At 52.0% G+C, this 22,740-nt stretch overlaps 1 protein-coding gene and 2 pseudogenes across 7 annotated transcripts; 1 reads left to right on the top strand and 2 right to left on the bottom strand.

Annotated features, from left to right (window-relative positions):
* Positions 1–61: 61 nt before the first annotated feature.
* LOC123651182 lies at positions 62–2,401 on the bottom strand (annotated as a pseudogene).
* Positions 1,484–12,076, bottom strand: PRSS27 (serine protease 27). 7 transcript variants are annotated; one of them, XM_036409907.2, is made up of 6 exons: positions 11,940–12,075; positions 7,583–7,609; positions 6,763–6,925; positions 5,187–5,521; positions 4,670–4,839; positions 1,484–4,254 (listed from the first exon to the last, which is right to left on the bottom strand). In XM_036409907.2, exons 1-6 carry the CDS (start codon positions 12,070–12,072, stop codon positions 3,961–3,963), a joined length of 1,122 nt encoding a protein of 373 aa, XP_036265800.1. In that variant the 5' UTR covers positions 12,073–12,075; the 3' UTR covers positions 1,484–3,960. The 7 variants fall into 7 exon arrangements, with proteins under 7 accessions (XP_036265800.1, XP_045427360.1, XP_045427358.1 ...); XM_045571404.1 differs by having other exon boundaries at positions 5,187–5,498; positions 11,940–12,074; XM_045571402.1 differs by having other exon boundaries at positions 5,187–5,479; positions 11,940–12,074.
* Positions 12,077–18,933: 6,857 nt separating this feature from the next.
* LOC118703710 lies at positions 18,934–20,943 on the top strand (annotated as a pseudogene).
* Positions 20,944–22,740: the final 1,797 nt, after the last annotated feature.

Raw genomic sequence — 22,740 nt, 5'->3', positions numbered from 1 at the left:
CCTTATTTCTAACCAGACTACTTGCCTCAAATGTGGCTCCCGGTGACCAGAGAGGGTTTTCTCCTTTAGAAAAAGCACACATATCCGCACACCCGTATATGTGATTTTTTAATTTTTGCATTTAAATATAAAAAACACTACTCTGATTTGTGTTATAAACGGAGGGCCAAGCAATGAGAACTTTTTCTTTGGAGGTAGGGCTACCCGTCCTGTCCCTTTATGCTAAGCTTGCCTTCCAGTGAGGGCACTTAGCCCCACGTCAGGGGAGCAGATCACTGCAAATGGGTCACAGATGGCAGGTAGGAGGGCATTTTCCTGCCTGCTGCCCCCCACCTTTCCTAATTCTCATTTTCATCAGAAAGCTGGTTATGCCCTGGCCTGCTTGGCTAGGTGGGTAGAGCGTCGGCCTGTGGCCTGAAGGATCCCAGGTTCAATTCCAGTCAAGGGCACATGCCTGGGTTTTGGACTTCATCCCCAGTAGGGGGCATGCAGGAGGCAGCTGATCAATGATTCTCATTATTGATGTTTCTATCTCCCTCTCTCTTCCTCTCTGAAATCAATTTAAAAAAAAAAAAGTTGTTATAACCTTTTAAGAAATGGAACTTCCCTGCAAAAGGGAATATCTAACCTAACCACAGAGCAAGCCCAGCCCTCCTATCCCCTTCAGTCACCTCCAAAAAGAAAAGGTCCTCCCCTCCTTCACAAATACTATGCTCACTGTCCACACAGCTCCGCCTGTTGGACAAACACCTGGTTAAGTGAAGCAGTGGTTATGTTTCCCCGCCACTAACACTAGGAAGCTTCAGTGATGGGGGGGAGGGGGGATGTGTGTGAAGTGACTAAGATCTTGACCCCTCTAACCCGGCCAAAGAAAGCAAGAGATATTAACTGGGCACGAGAAATAAAAAAGACCTTGATATTCTGCCCTTGAGTTACATTTGTTACGACGATTGAGGTGAGAGAGTGGGAACGGGATGAGGTAATTAGAAGGAGCTGGATGGTTGCGTGTCCAGTCCACTTAGTTTTTATTCTGGAAGGACTCGTCGCCTGTTCCGTTGAGAAGACACGTGCGGATGAGGGCGCCTGTCACTGTGAAGGGGTCACAGTGGGCAGAGGGGTGCCCTCCTTCAAAATACTCCTGGCCCCCAGCCCGGGGAGTGTGGATGCTGGCGGAGAAGTAGTTGATATTGGAGGTTTCATAAAGGGGGCATGGTCCCAGCCCCCCTTGGATTGTAGCTCGGATGTGGCACTGGTGCTGCCTGCTCAGCCTCTTGATCGACTCAGTATACAGTACTTCAGACCGGTCTCCTCTCGCATGGCCGTGGTGCTGAAGTTGGTGTGGCAGCCTGCGCCATTCTAGTTTCCAGGAGTGGGCTTGGGACCAAAGGTTATGGTCACTCCAAAGTCTTCATACACTCGGTGCAAGATGAAACAGGCCACCCAGAGATGACCTCCCATGTCGATTCCTTCACTGGGTTCTATCTGGAATGCCCACTGAGCAGGCATGACCTCGGCATTTGTCCCTGTGATCTTGGTGCCGGCATACAAGCAGGCCCGGGAGTGAGCCTCCACAATATCCCTGCCATAGGCGCTGTCTGCTCCCACGCTGCAGTAGTATGGACCTTGGGGTCCAGGGAAGCCATTGGAAGGCCTACCAAAAGGATGCTCATCTGTGCCCATGGGAGCATATTCCTACTCCATTCCAAACCAGGGATGCTGATTGCTCATCACGTCCATTATCTGTGTGCAGGTATACCTTAAGTCGGTCTCTGCAGATTTGCGGTTGTACTTTAAGACTTCACAGAACACCAGCTCGTTGGGGTCCTCGCAGAAGCATGGCAGCAGGAACGAGATACATGTCATGTGGGAGCCTTCAGACGTCATAGTACTAGAGCCATCAAAGTTCCACTCAGCAACTCTTCTGTGCTCCGGCTCACTGTCAGAGTCCCGGTCTGGCATCGCAGTCCTTCTCCGGTACCATCAATCCAGATGTACACAGCTTGACTGTATCACCCTGAGGCAGGGACACGTACACCTGCCTGCTGCCTTTGTTCAAGTGGAACTCGCTGAGGTGGACATGGTGGAGGTTGTTTTGGGGGATGAGCAGGCAGCAGGGGGGCAAGGCGGGCAGGCCATGAGAGCGAGGTGCAGAAAGAAGAGGAAGCTGGGAGCGCTGCTCCGACACTGCTCTGCTCCCATCCTCCGCTCTTGGCATGAAGCTTTTTAATACCTCCAGAACTAGGGGGAGGGGCCAGCCAGGCCTTTCTCCAAGGCTGCGGGACCCACGCCAGACCCTGGTCTCAGCCGGGAGGATCCAGAACTTGTTCCTATGGCTACCCTCAGGATACCTGTAGCCTGGGCCTTGGTGTACCTGCTGGCCCGTGAGGGACTGAGAGCCCATCTCTGGTCTAGAGAAGGAGTGTAGCAGACAGTCCAGTCCTCAGAGGGTCCAGAGCAGCCAGCAGGGGAGTGGGGCCACCATGAGCCTCTGCCAGTTGCGCCTCTGGGCCTGCCTGCCTGCAGGCAGGGATGTGCCCAGCAAAGTGGAACACGGAGAGGAGTTAAGTGTTTGTTCCCACTCTCCCCAGGCACAGTTCACAGCAGGTACTTGCTAAGTTCCTGCTGATTCATCCCATAAATATCCAGGCCCGCTTTCTTCATGGCACCAGGTGGAAAGCTCTGCCTGTGTGTACACAGGTGTGTGCACGGGCTTGCATATGTGTGGGTGTTTCCTTGTGCATGGGTGTGTGCATGTTACATACTAGTGAGCATGTGTGCATAAATATGAACATCTGTGAGTGGAGGCATGGCTATGCACACATGTCTCCATGAATGTGTATCTGTGGTGTGCTAGGGAGTGTGTGCATGGGTATGTGGTTATATGTGTGTGCAAGGCCCTCCTAGGAGTCTCATCCAGTTCATTATTGCTGATCACGGCAGGTAAGCCCAAGCACCTTTTGAGAGTCAGTCCACGTGGCGGGGAGAGCTGGCCCTGGCCACAGAAGAGGCCTGCTGTGGACCTGGGTGAGCCAGCCTGCGAACCTAACGTTGCCCGATGGTAAACATGCCATCCTGGCAGGGCCTGAGCACCCTGCGGGCCAGAGCTCCAGAGACCTGTTTGTGCTGGATTCCTGGTTTTGACAAGCTACCGCAGGGAGCGCTGAAGAGGGGCCAGGTCTTCTGCCGCCCGACCTGGCCTGCTGAGACTGCAGTTCCGGGATGATCTGTGGATCCAGTTATAATGGGAGGTAACCCGGATGTAGACACCTGGGTGCTTCTGGCAGGCACAACCCTCACCCCAGCTTGCAGCCACAACTGGCCCACAAGGCACACCAGAGGGCCCCCGAGTCTCCTGGTGGATATGGGCCCCAGATCCAGCCTCCTCCTGCAGCTTTGGACTCACCAGGGAGGAGGTGTAGGAAAAGGAGCTGGGGTCAAGGGGAACCTGGAGAGCGGGGAGCTTCTGGAGGGGCCCCTACCTACTCCGCACTGGGGTAGGAAAGGATGATTGTGGGGGCATCACCCCTGATGCTATTTGAAAAAGTATTGGGGTGATTCGAAATAGAAAGTGGGGGCTGTGAGTCCCCCAGGCCCCCAAAAGCGCTCTTCAGGCCCTGCTGCCAGGCCCCCATTCTTCCTGCTGGTTTGGTTGCTGCCCCTTGTGTGTAGGCCAGGGTGCCCTGGGGCAGCTCCTTTCTCACCGGAAGCCTTGCCCTCCACACACCCCCACCCAGTGTTGCCCCCAAATCACACTCCTCAGTACTCCTCCCCACCAGGTACCTCTCCACTCCCCTCTTGCCCTAAGGGCCCATTCCTGGCAGCTGGTACTGAGGTTAGGTTTTTATTGGAGGGGGAACATAAATAAAAATAACTTGCATTTGAAAGAAGAGAGAAATGGCTATTTACAAATGTACATGTGGGCTCCAGGGGTTACACTCCCCTGCCTGCCTGAGCAGGTTCTCAGAAGCAGGTGAGTAGGGCCATGAGGACCAGGAGGGCAGTGTGGGCCGCCAGGCAGGGTGCAAAGTTTTGCGTGCGGGGCTGCTGGACACGTGGCCCCCGCTTCTGGCCGCCAGACCTGGCCTTCTGAAAATGCAGTTCCGGGATGATCCGGTGGATCCAGTCATAGTGGGAGGTAACCCGGATGTAGACACCTGGGCGGTTCCGGCGGGCACAGCCCTCACCCCAGCTGATCACGCCAGCCTGTAGCCACAGCTGGTCCACAAGGCACACCAGAGGGCCCCCCGAGTCGCCCTGCAGGGACAGCAGAGGCACCATCAGAAACTATACGGGCCTGAGAGCCAACAGGTACACAAGCACACACACCTGTTTTCCTCCCATCATCCCTACACCCCCCCCCCCCCCAACAATGTCCCTGCCCAGCACCCCTCACCCCAGTGTCTGGCCCTTTTTTGGCCTGGGTTGCCCATTTCTCTAGCATCTCCAGTCCACCTGCTCAGAGCAGTATGTTGAAATTGCATTTTTCCTGAGTCCCACTGCAGACCTACTGACACCTCTGGGTGAGATCCAGGAATCTGCTTTTCTGGGCTGACTACACATCTGTGGTCTGGACCACAGACCCACCTAGCGGGCCTCATGGGGCCGGGCTGGCTCTCACCTTGGCCTAGGCCTGGGCTCAGCCTCCATCACAGCCTATTCCAGCCCCTACCTTGCAGGCGTCCTTCTTGCCCTCCGCGAAGCCAGCACACAGCATGTCTTCCTTGATGGTTTTCACCTGAAGGCCAAACTCTGCGTCTTTGCTGTAGAGTAGGTTACACTTGGGCGTGTCAATGATGGGCATGGCGAGTTTCTGGAGGATTCGAGGGTTAGGCAAGCGGTCTGGGGAGGGGCAAACAGCCTCAGCTCAGCGGACAGTCCTTGAGAAGCACAGCTCCGTCCCTCCCTATTTTGTGCTTGGGTTTAGACCTCTCCTCACTTAGGGCTTTGTGAAACAGAATTTTCCTCCCCTATTCATGCACCAGGCTGGGTCCTTCCTTTTGTCTCTCTACTTCCCCATGCCTACTCCTGTATCTGCTGTCCCTTTCCCATACCAACTTCTCCCATTGGAGTGGAGATCATGTGTACCAGTGTCAACAGAAAAAGATGGTTGGTTCAGAGTGGCCCTCACCTGCCTGGGACCTTCTCTGTGGCATGTCCCCCATTCTTCCCTGATCCTGCCGCATTACCTTGCTCACTGGGGCTGCCCCAGCCGGTGGCCCAGCATTCCATGCCCGACTCAAAGATGACCGAGGTGTCAGGCATGCACACGGGGAGGATGTAATTGGTGAAGGTCACAGGTGTCTCCAGCTCCACCAGGGCCACATCGGCGCTGGAGGCCATGCCCTGGTACAGGGGGTTGCTTTCCACCCGCTTCACGCGTGAATATATGGTGTGTGGTCCCGGCTTCACCAACTGCCGCGCCCCCAGCAGGACCCGGTAGAAGGATGTCTGAGAGGTGCTGGAGGGAAAGAGCAGAGAGCTGGTGTGAGGCAGCCGCTCTGAGGTTTCAAAGGGGGAATGGCTGCAGGTTCGATGGAGAGGGGAAGGGAGGAGTTTGTTCGTTCCTCTGCTGCCAGACACCTTCCTCCTGGTCTCCAGGCCAGTGGCTGACATCTCTGCACAAAAACGTAATCTCCAGCCCTGGCCGGTATGGCTCAGTGGATAAAGTGTCGGCCTTCAGACTGAAGGGTCCCAGGTTCGATTCCGGTCAAGGGCATGTACCTTGGTTGTGGGCACATCCCCAGTGGGGGGTGTGCAGGAGGCAGCTGATGGATGTTTCTCTCTCACCGATGTTTCTAAATCTCTCTTCCTTCCATTCTGTGTGTGTATATATATATATATATATATATATATATATATATATATATATAGTAATCTCCAAGGGGACACACATCCGGGTGAGGTCGTTAAGGATGTATAAGCTAAAGCAGCTTTAAATTCTGATTTTAATTCCCAGGTCCAGCCCTGGCCAGCTGGGTGATGTTGAGCAATTCACCAATCAGGTTCCCTGTGACTCAGTTTCCTTGGCTGTGAAATGGGGACAATAAAAGGCTTGCTGTGAGGGGTGAAGGAGTTGACTGCCCGCAAGGGAGTGGCTGGGGCCCAGCCAACTGGGGGTTGGGCCCAGCCCTTCCCGTGAGCCTTGGGCAAGCGAACTACTCCCTCTGAGCCTGCATTGCTGAATTTAAAATGCAGAGCTGTGATGAGGCAAGAGCTAAGGTGCTTGGGAAACTGAAGGTCAGGGACCAGGTGACTCAGTGTAATAGCAGGGATGTGTAGCCTGGCCCCTCTGGTCAGGAATGACATGGGTGATCTTAGACAGGGTGAGGAGAAGGAAGAGACAATCTACTCCAGTCCTTGGGCTCATCTGTAACCGGAGTCGCAGCCGGAAAAGGGATCTGAGGTGTGTGAGGGAGGATCAGAACAGGGCCCCAGGTCTGGCCAAGCACATCACGAGTGAGACCAGCTGGGAACCTTCCAACTGGGCTGCAGGGAGCAAAGGCTGGGAGGCAGAGACGGAACCTGGACGTTAGTCTCCAAGTGGGAGACTGGCCAGAAAGGTGGGTCAGTGCTGGACAGGCAGTAGGCACTGTCCAAGGTGCTGAAACCTGGCTCTGTCAGCTGTGCCCCTGGTGTGGAGAGAGGCAGAGTGGACATAGGCAGTCGGTAGTGAGGGAGAATGTGTGTGTGTGTGTGTGTGTGTGTGTGTGTGTGTGTGTGTGTGTGTGTAGGGGGGGGCGTAGGGGGGCGGGGGGGACTTACTTGGAGAAGCAGTGTGCTGCAGTGAGGACCCACCGATCTGTGATGAGGCTGCCCCCACAGAAGTGGCTTCCATTTCGCTGGATGCTGACCTGCCATGGCCACTCGCCCTCCAAGGCATCCTGACCACCCACCATCCGGTTCAGCATCCTTGGGCGCCCGCAGACTAGGGGAACACAACCAGGGCAGCACTCACTTGAGGGTTGGTTCCATCAGTTGGTTCCATTACCTACTCCAACCTCACGTTCCAGCTTCCACTTTCTGCTTAATCCTGGGGTCTCCCTGTCTCTGACCTGCTCGGAGACTTGGGCAAGTCAGAGGCCTGGGCATCAGGTCAGCCTCTGACACAGGCATACGCTTCCAAGCTTTGGGAAAGGACCCCACCTCCATGGGCCTCAAACACCTCACTCATCAAATGGCGACACCATGAGGAAGGTTGAGGTAGCACATGTAGACGACCTGACAAACAGTGGCTCCTGAAAGCACAGTGTATGTTGGAAGGGCCTCACCTAGGGTGGGTGACCCTAAGGGAGTCTGTTATTGTTACAGCAGAACGATCTTCAGGTTCTATCCTTTGCTTCTCTCCTGTCACTTTTTCCTGCCCCATTTCCATGTTCCATGCCTCAATGTACAGATCTTCGTCCTGCCTGGGCTCCAATTCCATTGAGCCACAGTTTTCCCCTAAGAGTTACTTTGGGATTTCCCTTGCCCTGCCCTTCCCATTTATTCTGGGTCTCCTTCCGGGTGAGTGTGAGAGCCTCTGGCCAGTCTTGCTGCTATCAAGCCTACTGTTATCCCCCCACCCAAAGGTCTTGCTGCTTACCGTTCAATGCTTTGGCCATCTGAGTCCCTAAAAAGGAGAAAAGAGGGGATCATCAGCCAACTTTGCCAGAACAGTTTCTGCTCCTCCTTTCCCCTCTGATGGTCAGTGTGACCCTCCTTTGTTCCATACCCAGTCCCCTGAGGACAGTCCCCAAAGGGACCCAGCAGGAGAGGCCAGGTTATAAATTCAACTTTCCCCACAGGCCCTCACTTCAAGGTCTGCAGGCCCAGGCCTATGGGCCAGAGCTTATCTGCAAGGGCAGACAGTGTCCTTGCCGTGCAGGGAGCTAATCAGAAGATTCCCAGGAGGAGGCCATGTCATGGTTTGACTCTCCCTGAAGAGGTCACTTCCTCCACACCCCACACACATCCTTGTCTGGAAGCTCTAGGGAGGATCCAGCCTTCAGTCCTGATGCAGTGGGGTCTGCATTTCCCACTTTGGACAGCCTTGAGCTGGGATAAAGGAAGAGTCTCTGAGCGGCCTTTGCATTTCAGAGGTCTGGACGTTCTCACAGTCTGTTCCAAGGAGCATGTTTCCAATCTAATGTCAATCCCAAGGCCACAGCCCAGCCCACAGGTCTCTCTAGTCTCCGGGGAATGGAGCAAAGCCAGTCAGCAGTCATCGTGGGTTGGACTTCCCAAGATTCCAGGTTCCCAAGAGCTGACCCTTCATTCGGGCATTTTAGCATGCTCTGCAGTTGGAGCCCAAGACCCTCTGCTGGCCATGGCACCCTGAGGTGGGGGAGGTGAGGGAACAGTTAGAGGAATGAGGTAGAGCTGTTCTTGGGACCCATCTCCCCAGGACCCATTGCCCCTCACATCTCTGGACACAGACACAGAGCCTGCTGCTAGGTCTTTACAGGAACGTCAACCCCAGCCCTGAGACACCAGCCAGGCGATAGTCTCATCCAGTGCCAGCAACAATCGGGAAATATCTCCAGATTGGGGGGGTGGGGAGAGAAACCCTTCCCCTAGCATATCTGGTTCACTGGGGACAACTCTGACCAGAGCTGGGGTGAGTAGCTCAGGACAGCCTCTCCTCACCGCAGCCCTCGGAATTTCTCTGGTGTCTCAACTGCTTTCAGGGCATGGAGGGTGGGGAAGCTGCTACTGAACCTGTCCTCACTCAATCAGAATGGTAACCAGCCTCTTGAAGGTGAGAGAGTGGGGGTGGGGGGGTGGGGGGGTGAAGCACAGAGCTGAGCAATGCACCTCCATAGGGTGCCCCAGGAGGACCCCGTTTCCCTGAAAATAAGACAGTGTCTTATATTAATTTTTGCTCCCAAAGATGTGCTAGGTCTTATTTTCAGGGGATGTCTTATTTTTCCATGAAGAATACGGTACACATTTATTGTTAAATGAAAATAAAGGAAATTTATTACCTGTATACGGTACGGTAGTACGGAAGTTGTCAACACAAACCAGACAAACTGTGAATCCTACAGTATCAAGAATTTACTCATTTATTCAATGACAATCATCTCATCATCTTCTGGAACATCATCATAACAATCCAATTCCTGAATTTCCTGGTGAATTTCTTGTGACTCCATTTCTTTCAGAATCAGTGGACCAAATCTCTTATGTTTAGCCTACGGGGGGCCTTATTTTTCAGGAGATGCCTTATATTTCACTCAGAAGGAAACCTATAAGTAGGTCTTATTTTCAGAGGATGTCTTATTTTCGGGGAAACACGGTATATATTTTATTGATTTTTTTTTTTTTTTTTTTTTTTACAGAGAGGAAGAGAGAGGGATAGAGAGTCAGAAACATCGATGAGAGAGAATCATCGATCAGCTGCCTCCTGCACACCCCCTACTGGGGATGTCCCCGCAACCAAGGTACATGCCCTTGACCGGAATTGAACCCGGGACCTTTAGTCCGCAGGCCGATGCTCTATTCACTGAGCCAAACCGGTTTCGGTGACCCTGTGTTATTTTTATGGGATCCCCAGTCTTCCAGCCTAATCCAAGGCATGCACTCTCCATGCTGAGATGTTGGGGTTGGATGATGCAGAGAGCAGGAGGTGGGGAGAGCTATGGGTGTGGCGAGAAGAGGAGATAGACATGGGGGGGGTGCTGAGAAGGGACAGGCAGGACTGATCATTCTTCACAGTAGAAAGGGGCACCAAGCAGAAGTGCCAGGGCAAGAGTGAGACCAGCCTGGTCCAGTGGATGAAACAGGAAGTCTGTCCTGGACATCCTGCTCATGGATTCCTGTTACAAGTTGCCCTTTGAAAGTGCAAATATCCTCTGGGACTGCTGCTCCCTGTGGCTCCCTCATCCTAGCACAATATAATTTAGTCAGATTGGTAACTCCTGACACCCTGCTCTTTCTGAGGCCTGAAGCTTCTGCTTGCACATGATGCCCCAGTCCCCCGCCCCCACCCCCACGGCCCCATCTACTCACCAGCACTGATGTACCTGCATGCTTGTTTCCTGCCTGTGGGGATTTTTCAGAGCTTTGTCCTGGTTCTCCCCATAGCCACCCCCCTTCCCAAACATGCAGATGGACCGAGGGTCCACTCCCAGGATCAAGAGTGCATGCTGGTGGCCTGGCAGGACCCCTTTGAAGCTTTGCAGACTTCTTCACCCCAACCTAATGCAGCTCTGCTTCTCATGCCCACTGAGTCCTCCGGCTTCTGAAGGTTTGCTCACAACACATCTCTTCCCGGAGGCCCTTTACTTCTGGTCTCTATAGGTTCAAATCCTACAGGTCCTACTCCAGATGGAGGCATAAAAGCAATGCCACCTCCTCTGGGCAAGTCTCTCTCTCTCTCTCTCAATTAAATATATTTTATTGATTTTCCACAGAGAGGAAGGGAGAGGGATAGAGAGCTAGAAACGTCAATAAGAGAGAAACATCGACCAGCTGCCTCCTGCACACCCCCTACGGGGATGTGCCCGCAGCCAATGTACATGCCCTTGACCAGAATCAAACCTGGGACTTTTTAGTCCACAGACTGACATTCTATCCACTGAGCCAAACCGGTTTCGGCATGGGCAGCTCTCTTGCTTGCACTAGCATTTGGGAAGCCTAGCTCCCTCTCCAGAATGCTCAGTCTTCCCTCCAGGCCTCACAGGGCTCTGCCCACCTTGCTCATCCTGGAGGTAGCATTGCTCACCTCACCTGTTAGCCCAGCAGCTCCTTGAAAGCCCACATCCGGCGGCTTGAGCCCAGGGGATATAGAGGGACAGAAGGAGAGTGGCTACAGGGGCTGGGCTGACCAGGAAGGGGTGGAGGCCTGGGCTCTGCAGGGTGGGTGTCCTGTCAGGAGCTGGGTGAGCTGGCCGTGGGGTCAGGCCCCTTGTCTGGGTGCAGGGTCCCCATGCTCCTCAGCGGGTGGGGGCTTGGCTGTGGGGATGGCAGCTCCAGGAGGAAGAGCTAGAGGTGAGGGTGAGGAGGGTGTTGAAGAAGTCAGGCCTCTGGTCACAGCTGTTTGTGAGTCAAATGCAGGCCTCTGTTTCCACTGGCATTGACCTTGATTACTCAACCCATCAGGAGCCATCACTGTGCTAACTCTGTCTGACGCCTGACGGAGCTGGGCTCCCTCAAAGGATATTGTTATTCCTATGCCAGGAGGCCAGACGTGGAGGCCTGGGGGGCCGAGAGAGGCTGGCCCTCCATACCCCAGTGCCACCCTGGTGGGAGGCCTAGGATGACCCGGCCTGGCCCGGGGAGGTGATGTGAGGACAGGGAAGTGAGGCGGTGGCTGGACTGGCCAGGCTGGCCCAGGAATGTGGGGAGATTTTCCTAGTAGAGAGTAGCCCGCCCACCAGGAAGGGCCTGGCAAGGGGGTTCCCCTGCTGGCACCTGCTGACCCCAGCCCAGGGTCTGAGGAGGGTCCAGGGATGCAAGGCTTCTCCCATACCCTTTCTGTCTAGTGGGCGTGGGAGCCTGCTCCCCACTCCATCCCCACCAGCGTCCAGGGCTCCCGGGCTCAGGCGGCACTCTGCCCTCTGGAGGCCCAGCCGATGGCCATTCAGGGATTTGGAACCCAGGGGCCCTGAGGTCAGGTCCTGGATTCAAGCAGCCTGTGTCTTCATACACAGGCAGAGAGAGGCCAGATGCGGAGAAGCAGAGGCAACAAGCCCAGAGCTTGGCCAGTGAGTGCGGACACAGTGGGGGGAGGAGAGCAAAGGGCCTGCCCGTGTGGCTGCCTCTTGGGCCTGTGCCTACCCCCATCCCATCCCACCTCCCCCTCTTCACTTCCCCAGGTGGGACATCCAGACTTTCCCGCCTGCCTGTGCTGCAGCCCCAGGCCTGGCCAGCGAGCCGGGCTTAGCTAGAGCTCCAGGCAGGGCAGCGGAGGCCCCTCCGGGAGGGGAGGAGAGACTTCCTGCAACACCCGGACTCACCACACAGAAGCAGTACCAGCAGGAGCAGGGCCACAGCTGGAGGTCGCCTCATGATGTCAGGCCTGGCAGGGGCGCCGGGCGGGGGACAGCAGGGACGGGATCCAGAGCACCAGTGTGAGGTGCTGGCCTCCATGAAGTGGGGTTTTATGCTGAAGGTGAGTGTCAGCTTGGCTATGCCACCCAACCTGTTGGCCCAGCCTGCCCAGCTCCTGTTGGAAGGAAGGAGGCACTCCAGAACCCCAGCTCCTCCGTGACCTGGCCCTGAACCCCCTGAATCCCAAGAGACCAAGCCCTTCACCCTGACACCTTAGGGTTTTGGAGTAAGGCTGCAGCTGCCCAGGTTTTCCACCTGCCAGCCCGAACTGACCACAAACACCCCACACCTGACCACAGTTCGCACATAGGCAACTTGACTGCAATCCACCCAGGAGAATTTCCCTGTTTCATTCATCCATTTTTTTTTTTTTTTTTTTAAATACATTTTATTGATTTTTTTACAGAGAGGAAGGGAGAGAGATAGAGAACCAGAAACGTCGATGAGAGAGAAACATCGACCAGCTGCCTCTTGCACATGCCCTACTGGGGATGTGCCCGCAACCAACGTACATGCCCCTGACCGGAATCGAACCCGGGACCCTTCAGTCCGCAGACCGACGCTCTACCACTGAGCTAAACCGGTTTCGGCTCATTCATCCATTTTTTTAAAAAATATATATATTTTATTGATTTTTTACAGAGAGGAAGAGAGAGGGATAGAGAACCAGAAACATCGGTGAGAGAGAATCATTGAACAGCTGCCTCTTGCACCCCCCCCACTGGGGATGTGCCCACAACTAAGGTACATGCCCTTGACCGGTATCGAACCCGGTACCCTTCAGTCCACTGGCCGATGCTCTATCCACTGAGCCAAACCGGTTCGGCTCATTCATCCATTTGTTCATTCATTCATATTTATGAGCACCTACTGAGTGCCAGGCATCAGTGAGCCGGAGTCCGGGCTGGGGCTTACATTAATGTGTGTGTGTGTGTGTGTGTGTGTGTGTGTGTGGTGGGGGTGGGGGTGGGGGTGAGGGTGACGGAGGGGGTTGGCAGGGAGAAGTCCAGGCCACCTGCACTTTTGCAACAAAGATCAGCGGGGGGAGGAGTCCAGACGTGGCTGGGGTGTCCCCACCTGACCCCGGTGCCTCTCACGGGCTCCCCTTTCCCCAGGAAACTGGGTGCCGGAAGCGCCCACCCAAACACGCTGCTCCAAACACATCCCAGGGTGGCTGCACCCTCCTCTCCGGGACCGGGCTGGGAGGCGCTTCCTGGAACCGCGGGGCCGGCGGGCGGGGCGGAAGCCGGTCTGGGAAGGCGGCCGGTGGCCGTCCCTGCGCCCCTCCCTGGGTGCGGCCGCCGGCCGGGCTCCGGACGTGCGGCCGGAGCGAGGAAGCGGCGGAGGAGGAAGCTTTTGCAGCCGGGCTGACGTCAGAGCGGGGTCGGAGTGGGGTGGCGCGGGGTCAGGGTGGGGGCGCTGGTCCGCAGGCAGAGCGCGATGGGCATGTGTGGGCTGGGGGTGCTGCGGGCGCCGCAGGAGGCAGTGGGGGGCGCGGCCAGCCCTGCTGCAACCTTGGCCTCGGCGGGCGCTCCTGGCCAGCGCGGCTCCGCCCCCTAGTGGGCTCCGGCGGCACTGCGGGCGGCTGGGCAGGTGCGTGGGCGGGGCGAGCTCTGTCGCCTGTCACCCCACCCCTCCGACAGGCACCCTTCCCCCCACCCCTCCGACAGGCACCCTTCCCCCCACCCCTCCGACAGGCCCCCTTCCCCCCGCCCCTCCGACAGGCACCCTTCCCCCCACCCCTCCGACAGGCACCCTTCCCCCCGCCCCTCTGACAGGCACCCTTCCCCCTGCCCCTCCGACAGGCACCCTTCCCCCCGCCCCTCCGACAGGCCCCCTTCCCCCCGCCCCTCCGACAGGCATCCTTCCCCCCCCTGCCCCTCCGACAGGCACCCTCAGTCAGGGATTGGCACCCTCAATCAGGGCGGCCACGCAGGTGCCGGCCCGCCTTCTCCCTCCTCCCTGCCTCCCTGCTCCTCCCCGCACCCGTGGGGGGAGCCCGTGGGTGGGCGGTTTGGAGGAGCCGGGCTCCCTGTGGGAGCTGCAGGGAATGAGGAGCGGGTGGGGGGGGGGGGGGGGTGTGTGTGAGGAAGGATTCCAGGTCCATTCGTCCCTTCATTTGTTCCTTCATTTGTTCCTCCCGGAAATGTTTTCTGAGCACCTGTGATGCCGGACACTGTTCCAGTGATGGGGAACAGCACGGTGAGCCACAGCCCTTAGCTTGAGGTGTGGGGAGGAAATGTCTGATCACCGTGGCCAGTGTTTCAGAATGTCCAGGACCGCATTTCTCCAGGCACCTGACGATCAGTCGCCCCTTCTGAGGTTCCGATTCTTCCCAACTGCTTCCTCTCAGGCACCTTTCTCAGTTTTCTCTGCAGCATCCCTCCTCTCCCCTAAAGCCAATTCTTAAGGACAACTCTGCCTTAACATCACACAGCAACAGAAGTTAAGATGCGGTCAGAAAGGGAGGATGCCAGATAGTCCGGTGACTAGAGGAGCAGCAGCCCCCAGATTTAACGGGACACGGCGGGGCCTTCTGTCTGCAGCCTCAAGCTGAGCCCGGGGCCCACAGAGTGCGGTGCGGGCAGGAGGCTGGCCCAGTCCACCCATCAAAGGAGGAGGACTGGAATCCAGAGGGATTCAAGCACTTAAATATGTTTTAAAGAAGTTAAAGAAATAGAAGTGGACATTGATCAACTCTGGGAGAGGAAGGAAAACTGTTTACAAGAAAGGCAACCCATAGGAAAAAAATACAGGAAATGTAGCAGAGAACTCAAGAAATTGGTAAGGAAAAACTGAGACCATAAGGATGAAATGAACGAAGCATGCAGACATGTCACCAAAGAGGAAACCGATTTGGTTTACTGAGAAATGTCCAGCCACAGTAGTTAAATGTATGCAAATTAACACCATGGCAGACTTGCCAGTTCTCTACGGAGTGAGCACAGCGCCAGAGGAATGCTATGAGGCAAGGCTGCTGGGAAACGGCCAGCTGGTGGGCATGTGACTGGCACAGCCCTTGTGTAAGTCAGTTTGCCACTGTGGCTTCAGCTCTTAAAAATATTTATTTCCGCCGAAACCGGTTTGGCTCAGTGGATAGAGCGTCGGGCTGCGGACTGAAAGGTCCCAGGTTCAATTCCGGTCAAGGTCATGTACCTTGGTTGCGGGCACATCCCCAGTCCGGGGTGTGCAAGAGGCAGCTGATCAATGATTCTCTCTCATCGATGTTTCTGACTCTCTATATCTCTCTCTTCCTCTCTGTAAAAAATCAATAAAAAAAATTATTTATTTCCTTTGACACAATGACTTCACCACTGGAAGTTTAGCCTATAAGGAATAAAACAGAAAAAGGGTTATGGCCAAAGATGTTAGTGGCCAGGTTCCTTACGTTTGCAAAACAAACATAAAAACACAGAACGAGCCGAAACCGGTTTGGCTCAGTGGATAGAGCGTCGGCCTGCGGACTGAAAGGTCCCGGGTTCGAATCAGGTCAAAGGCATGTATCTTGGTTGTAGGCACATCCACAGTAGGGGGTGTGCAGGAGGCAGCTGATCGATGATTCTCTCTCATCGATGTTTCTAACACTCTATCCCTTCCTCTCTGTAAAAAAAAAAAAAAATCAATAAAATATATTTTAAAAAATATAAAGAAATTTCAAACAGCAGCAATCCGAAAGAAAAGTGGTGGGATGGTCAGCAATGGCGAGCTGGGAGTGGCTCCACAGTCGTGTGGGTTTCTTTCAAAAGCAGGTGACAGGGACTCAGGCTCATGAAGCACAATGGATGTCAATTGGGCCTTTGGTCCTCGGTGGGGGACCCAGTCTGTGGGACTGTCCTGTGGGTCCCCAGATGCAGAAAGTGCTATCAGCCTCCCTCTCACCCGCAGGACGCTCTGCCTCTCCCTGGCAGTAAACCTCAAGATCACCCCAAGATTACTCCCGGAGCTGGGAACATGGCTGCCGCTAGAGTCCCTTCTTTAAGGAATGCCAGCTAAGGGGGCCGGAGCTCCCCTGCCTCTGTCTGCAGTAAGATTGTTCCTTCAAAAAGAACAGTCTCAGGGAAGGGCATTCACTGGCCCAGCTTGACTCCTGGCCCTGTGACTGACCCAGGCTGGTCACATGGCCACCACGTGGCCACAGCACAGAGTTTGTTTACAGAAAGGAAGAGGAGGGAAAGATGCTGCAATCCATCTTTAGGAACATCGTGTAGAGTGAAGCAAAGACACTCTAAGACATGAGAGGTATCAAAAAAATTGACCTCCCATGCGCCATTCTTGGGAAGCCACTTAGAGGAAAGATGTTTTCTGACGAAAGAAGGAATAAACCAAGAAAGCAGGAAATGTGGCTGAGGAAAACAGACGGGACACAGAAAAGAAGGGAAGGGAATCTCCAGGATGCTGGTAAAGGGAGATTCTGGAATGACACAGAGACAGGAATGCTGACATTGTCCTCACCATGCCCTCTGCCATCGCCTCTTTTCAGTGTGATGAAACTGCTGAATGATGTGCTCCACCAAAACAAGATGCAAATGAAGAAAGAGGAAGCCAACAGACCGAGGGCATAAGGAATTTAAACCAGGAGAGAAGGGCCTGGCCAGGTAGCTCAGGTGGTTAGAGTATTGTCCCAATACACCAAGGTTGTGGGTTCAGTCTCCAGTGAGGACACGTTTAAGAAACAACGATGAATGCATCAGCAACAAATCAATTTATCTCTCCAACAGAAAGTTTAGGCCAGGATAAAGACAAATAAAATTCCAAGGATGACATCTAAAGGGGCATTCTAGAGAGAAGAGAAGTGGGCATCTCAAGGAGGGATGCAGCAGAGAAGAAGAGAAAAGAAAGTGATATTTTCTAATGGAATTGACCTTGTGGAGAATTGGAAAATCTGGCTAAGTACAAAGAAATGAACAACAACAAAGGCAATTATTTTTCCATTGATTTTTAGAGAGAGCAGAAGGGAGGGGGAGAGACACAAAGAGAGAAACACCAATGTGAGAGAGATACATTGACTGCCTCCCCACATAAGCCCCGACCAGGGCTGCAGGTCGAGCCTGCAATAAAGGTTCGGGCCCTGGACTGGAACCGAACCCGGGACCCTTCAATCTGAAGAGCGACACTCTGCACCGAGCCAAACTGGCTACCATGCACAATTATTACAATATTATTAATTATATTTCCTATGCTATACTCTACATCCCCATGACTATTTTGTAATACCAATTTGTACTATTTTAAAAAATATATATTTTATTGATTTTTTACAGAGAGGAAGGGAGAGAGATAGAGAGCTAGAACGTCGATAAGAGAGAAACATCGACCAGCTGCCTCTTGCACACCCCCTAGCGGGGATATGCCCGCAACCAATGTACATGCCCCTGACCAGAATTGAACCCGGGACTTTTCAGTCCACAGACCGACGCTCCACCACTGAGCCAAACCGGCTTCGGCCAATTTGTACTATTTTTTAATCTAGAGAGAGAGAGAGAAAGGGAGAGAGAGAAACATTGATGTGAGAGAGAAGTTAGTCTTTCGACTTTCGTAGGCACCCTAACTGGGGATCAAACCACAACCTAGGTATGTACCCTGGCCAGGAATTGAACCCACAACCTTTTGGTGTACGGGATAATGTTCCAAACAAGTGTACCACTTGTCCAGAGCCCAATTTGTGCCTTATTTATTTATTTTAAAATCCTCATCCAAGGATATTTTCTATTTTCCCAGTTAAAAAAAAATATTTTATTGATTTTTTACAGAGAGAAAGAGAGAGGGATAGAATTAGAAACATCGATGAGAGAGAATCATCAATCAGCTGCCTCTTGCACACCCCCACCGGGGGTGTGCCAGCAACCAAGGTACATGCCCTTGACAGGAATCAAACCCGGGACCTTTCAGTCCGAAGGCCGATGCTCTATCCACTGAGCCAAACCGGTTTCTGTGACCCTGTGTTATGTTTATGGGATTCCCATTGTTTTTAGAAAGAGTGGGAGGGAGAGTGGGAGATGGGGAGAGAAAGAAACATTGATGTGAAACAGCAATTGGTTGTCTCTGGCACAACCGCCCCCCCTCCCCCGCCAACAGGAGTCAGAGAACAAACCTGCAGCCCAGGAAATTGAACTTGTGATCCTTCAGGGTGCGGGGGCCAATACTCTAACGTCTAACCACTTAGCAACACCGGCCAACTTGTACTTCTTAATCCTTTCCCCTTTTCATCCATCTCCCTCGCATTTGGCAATGTTCTCTGTACCTATGAGTTTGATTCTATTTTGTTTGTTCATTTATTTTGGTGTTATTTTTTTCAGATTCCACATACGAGTGAAATCATACAGCAATTATCTCTGTCTGACTTATTTCACTCAACACAATACCCTCTAGATATATCCATGTTGTTGCAGATGGCAGGTTTCATTCTTTTTTTTATAAGGCTAAGTTATATTCTATTGTATATATGTACCACTTTTTCTTTATTCTTCTACTGAGGGTCACTTAGGTTGCTTCCATATCTTGGCTATTATAAATAACTAGTGGCCTGGTGCACAGATTTTTGCACATTGGAAGGAAATTAATTAAAAGAAATATTTTAATATCACTATTTTCCCTTTATAATAGAAGTGTCAGAGATAAAATTTATATGAAAATGATATATAAATTGATTGATAAACAATAACATGATATAACAACAACAAAGACATAAAATATAAACAAAAACCTGATATAAAAACAACATTGATAAAAAAAAGACTGATAAATTGATTAAACTTATTCTAATATTCCCCTGACTACTACAATAAGAGTAAAAACACTTTCAGAGTGCTTGACTAATTTCCCTTGTCATGAAGCATTTACAATTTTAACTTTAATGTCACACACTCTTCAAACTCGAGAGAAAACAACATATAACTGACCATGTCTGAACATGGGTTCAGGTAGGGATATTCCTACTCTGTCTAGAGTTTGTCCTTGTGATTTATTAATAGTCATCGCAAATGCTGGCATCACGGGAAACTGTCATCGAATTAATTAAATGGGAGGCCAGTGTCAGACGGGGAAAAATCAATTCTTGGAATCAGAACAACCTCTCCTTCCACAGATCCTGTTAATATTTGAGCTTTGAGAAACACATGTGTGCGATTGGCACCAATAAGAGCTTTATAGGTATCACACATGCGTGAGTCAATGTTTATTTTTAAACTAGAGGCCTGGTGCAGGATAATCCATGCACTGGAGGGGGTGGTCCCTCAGCCTGCCTGCCCCCTCTCCCAGTCCGGGAGCCTCAGGGATGGGAGGTGACCCAGCAATCAGGGGAAGGCGACGCCCCCAACACACCTCTGCTGCTGCCACTGCCAGCAATGCAAGCCTCAGCCGGCCCTGGTTACCTGCATCTGGGGCAGCCCTGGGCATTTGTTCAGCTGCCATCCGAGGCTTGCCTGCACCTCAGGCTGACCCTGGGAGGCTGGGGGGCTGAGAGGACTGGGGGAGTCTGGAGGCAGGCTCACCTGGGGGTGGATCTGGCTGTGCTGTGGGCCTGCCACCCCAGCGGGACTGAGGAGACAGGGCACCGCCATCTTGTGGCTGTGGGTGCCGCCATATTTGAGGGCATGGCAGTCAATTAGCATATTCCCTCCTTATTGGCTATAGGTGCTGTCATCTTTGTAAGGGTGTGATGGTCGATTAGCATATTATCTCTTTATTAGATAGGATTGCCAGTACACATCATATATACCGGTCGGTTGGATGGTCGGATGGATGGATGGTAGGTCACTTAGCCTTATATATATAGATAGATAGATCGAGAAGATCAGATAATTCTTATTCTTCATTCTGTTAATAGAATGTTTATTTGTATCCCAGGGAAAAATTTCATTTTGTCATAGCGTGTGATCCTTTTAATGTACTGTTGAATTTGGTTTACTGGTTATTTGTTAGTCTTTGCATTTTATTTGTTCAAGGAGATAAGCCTGCAATTTTATTTTCGTAGAGTGTCCTTATCTGGCTTTGGTGTGAGGGTAATGCTAGCCGTGTAAAATGAGTTTGGAAGTATTGAGCTTTGGAAATGCTTCCGGGAGGGCGCTGCAGCCCGCACTCAGCATTCTGGGTCCTGGGCCACCACGCGCTGCAACGAGAAGGAACTGCAGGCCCTGTCCCGGCAGCCGGCTGAGCTGGCAGCCGAACCCAGCATGAGAGGCCCCAAGAAGGGCAGCGGCTTGGAGGAGGGCCCGGAGAGGAAGTGTCACTTTGAGTGCCACAGCGCGGAGCAGTGGTGGGCGTGGATGGGAGCTCTTAATGGAGCCAGCTACGAGTTCATGCGCAGGAGCCTCATCTTCTACAGGAATGAGAGCCAGAGATGACTGGCCAGGACCCCCTGGAACAGTTCGGCATGTCTGAGGAGGCCCGGTTCCAGCTGAGTAGCTTGAAGGCATGAATCTGGGTTTAGGCTTGGGCTCCTCAGCTTGACTCACTGAGGCCCAACGGAGTCCTCCCTATCCTCGCCGGGCCCTGGGTTTCCTGGCCAAGCCTGGATTTTTGGAGCGAGGTCTTTTGGCTTAAAGACTTCAGTAGCCCCAGGCTTGTGAGGGTGGGCAGAGGCTGTGCCTTGGGACCCATCATACTAGTTCAGCGCCTCTCAGTGCCACATGCTGCTGCTTGAGGGCGGGTATACAACGCCCAGGAGCTGTGCTTGGTTCCTCGGCTCCCCCACCTGGTGGGCTCCTGAGGCTGGTGCAGCTCTCTGGCCCTGTGCAGGCTGAATGTTCGAACTTAGATAATGCTGTGAAGGGCTTGGGAGCCTTGCCTTCTGGGCTGCTGTGAATTCTGCTGAGGGCCAGGGCCCCGCCACCACCTCTGGGCAGAGCTACAAGCATTTGCCCTTGGGCTGGTATATTTGTTCTATTCAAATAAAGGTACCTCTTTTCCACACGGGAAAAAAAAAGTTTGGAAGTGTTACCTCCTCTTCAATTTTTTGGAATAATTTCACACAGATTCATGTTAATTCTTCTGTAAATGTTTGGTAGAATTTCCCCATTATGCCTTTTTGCACTAGGCTTTTCCTTATTGGGAGTTTTCAAAATTATTATTAGTAGTAGTAGTACTGCTTCAGTCTTCTTGTCATTCATTCATTCATTCATTCATATTTTCTATTTCTTTATGATTTGGTCTTGGTAGTTTGATTGTTTCTAGGAATTTATTCATTTTTTCTAGATTACACAATTTGTTGGCATGTAGTTGTTCATAGCATCTCTTATAATTCTTTGTATTTATGTGGCATCATTCATAATTTTATTTATTCAGGTCCTTTCTCATTTTGGTTAGTCTAGCAAAATGTTTGTCAATTTTATTTTTCAAAGATAAAAATATTTGAAATGAGAAAATGTTGAACTTTTCTATTGTCTTTTTAGTCTCTATTTCATTTATTTCTACTCTATTTGTTTCCTTCTGCTAACTTTGATCCTTGCAACTTTTCTTCTTTTCAGGTCATTTGTTTGAGATTTTTTTTTTCTCTCTTAATGCTTTTCACTGTCAACTTTTTTCTTAGAACTGTTTTTACTGCATTAGTCTTGGTGTGTGCTTTTCCATTTTATTTGTCTCAAGATACTTTTTGAGTTCTCGATTTTATTCTTTGACTCATTGGTTGTTCAGGAGCCTACGGTTTAGTTTCTACATATTTATAGAATTTTCTCTTATTGTGGATTTCTAATTCCACCACATTGTGGACAGAGAAAATACTTGATATGATTTCAAGCTTCTTAAATTTACTTGTTTTGTGGTCTAACATATTATCCATCCTAGAGAATGCTCCAGATGCATTGTAAAGAATGTCTATTCTGCTGCTTTTGGATGGAATGTTCCATATATGAGTGTCAAGTTTATTTGGTCTATAGTGTTATTCAAGTCCACTATTTCCTTATTGATTTTCTGGCTGGATGATCTATTCATTGTTGAAGGTGGAATATTGAAGTCCTGTACTATAATTGTATTGCTGCTAATTTCTCCCTTTCAGTTTTGTTAATATTTACTTTATATACTTAGGTGCTCCAATATTGGGTTCATATACACTTAGTGGCCAGATTATTATTATCTCTGAATGCATAATAATCTGGCCACTCAGTGTATATCCTATATAATAAAAGGCTAATATACACATTGACCCCTGGACCAGGAGTTCGACCAGCAGGCAGGCCGGCCAACTGCCCATGTCCCCTCCCCCTGGCCAGGATGGCCGGACCCCACCCATGCACAAATTCATGCACTGGGCTCTAATCCCGGGCCTTTGCCTGGGATCATCACTCTTCTTTTGACAACTTTCCTCTGCCTACAAGCCCCACTTGTCGGGGCTGGGCCACAGCTTCCTTGCCTCCTCCATCGGGAATGACTCACCCATTGACACTGTGACCTGCCTTTTTCAATCCACTTATTACCTTTGTGGTAATTGTTTACTACCTCTCACCCCATAAAACTGAACTCCCTGGAGCCATGGATTGTGGTTTAAATTAAGCTAGACAGCCCCATCCCTGCGCAGGTCTGACACACGGTGAGTGCTGAGCAAAGTCTCGAATGAACAGTGTTGAGTCGTCTCCCTGTTTCTGTTCCTCCTTCTCCTCAACTTGTCCTGCATCCAGGTCTGGTTCTCATCCTAAAGCAAAGTCTGGATTATGTCACCTGGGACTCACACTCCTGTAGTGGACCCTCCCCAGGGACTCCTCCAGTGGTTGGCAT

The sequence above is a fragment of the Pipistrellus kuhlii genome, unplaced genomic scaffold, assembly GCF_014108245.1.
Source record: "Pipistrellus kuhlii isolate mPipKuh1 unplaced genomic scaffold, mPipKuh1.p scaffold_m20_p_4, whole genome shotgun sequence".
In the NCBI taxonomy this organism is placed as follows: domain Eukaryota; kingdom Metazoa; phylum Chordata; class Mammalia; order Chiroptera; family Vespertilionidae; genus Pipistrellus; species Pipistrellus kuhlii.
Note: the sequence above shows the minus strand (reverse complement) of the source record. Positions and strands in the feature narration are given on the sequence as shown.

What these genes read in the sequence shown, in the direction of transcription:
- PRSS27 (XM_036409907.2), bottom strand. Translation starts at nt 12,072, where the DNA reads ATGGAGGCCAGCACCTCACACTGGTGCTCTGGATCCCGTCCCTGCTGT. An exon ending in GATGGCCAAAGCATTGAACG is followed by an intron (nt 6,926 to 7,582) that starts GTAAGCAGCAAG and finishes GTGTTCCCCTAG; the next exon opens with TCTGCGGGCGCCCAAGGATG. An exon ending in GGGCAGCCCCAGTGAGCAAG is followed by an intron (nt 4,840 to 5,186) that starts GTAATGCGGCAG and finishes GCCCCTCCCCAG; the next exon opens with ACCGCTTGCCTAACCCTCGA.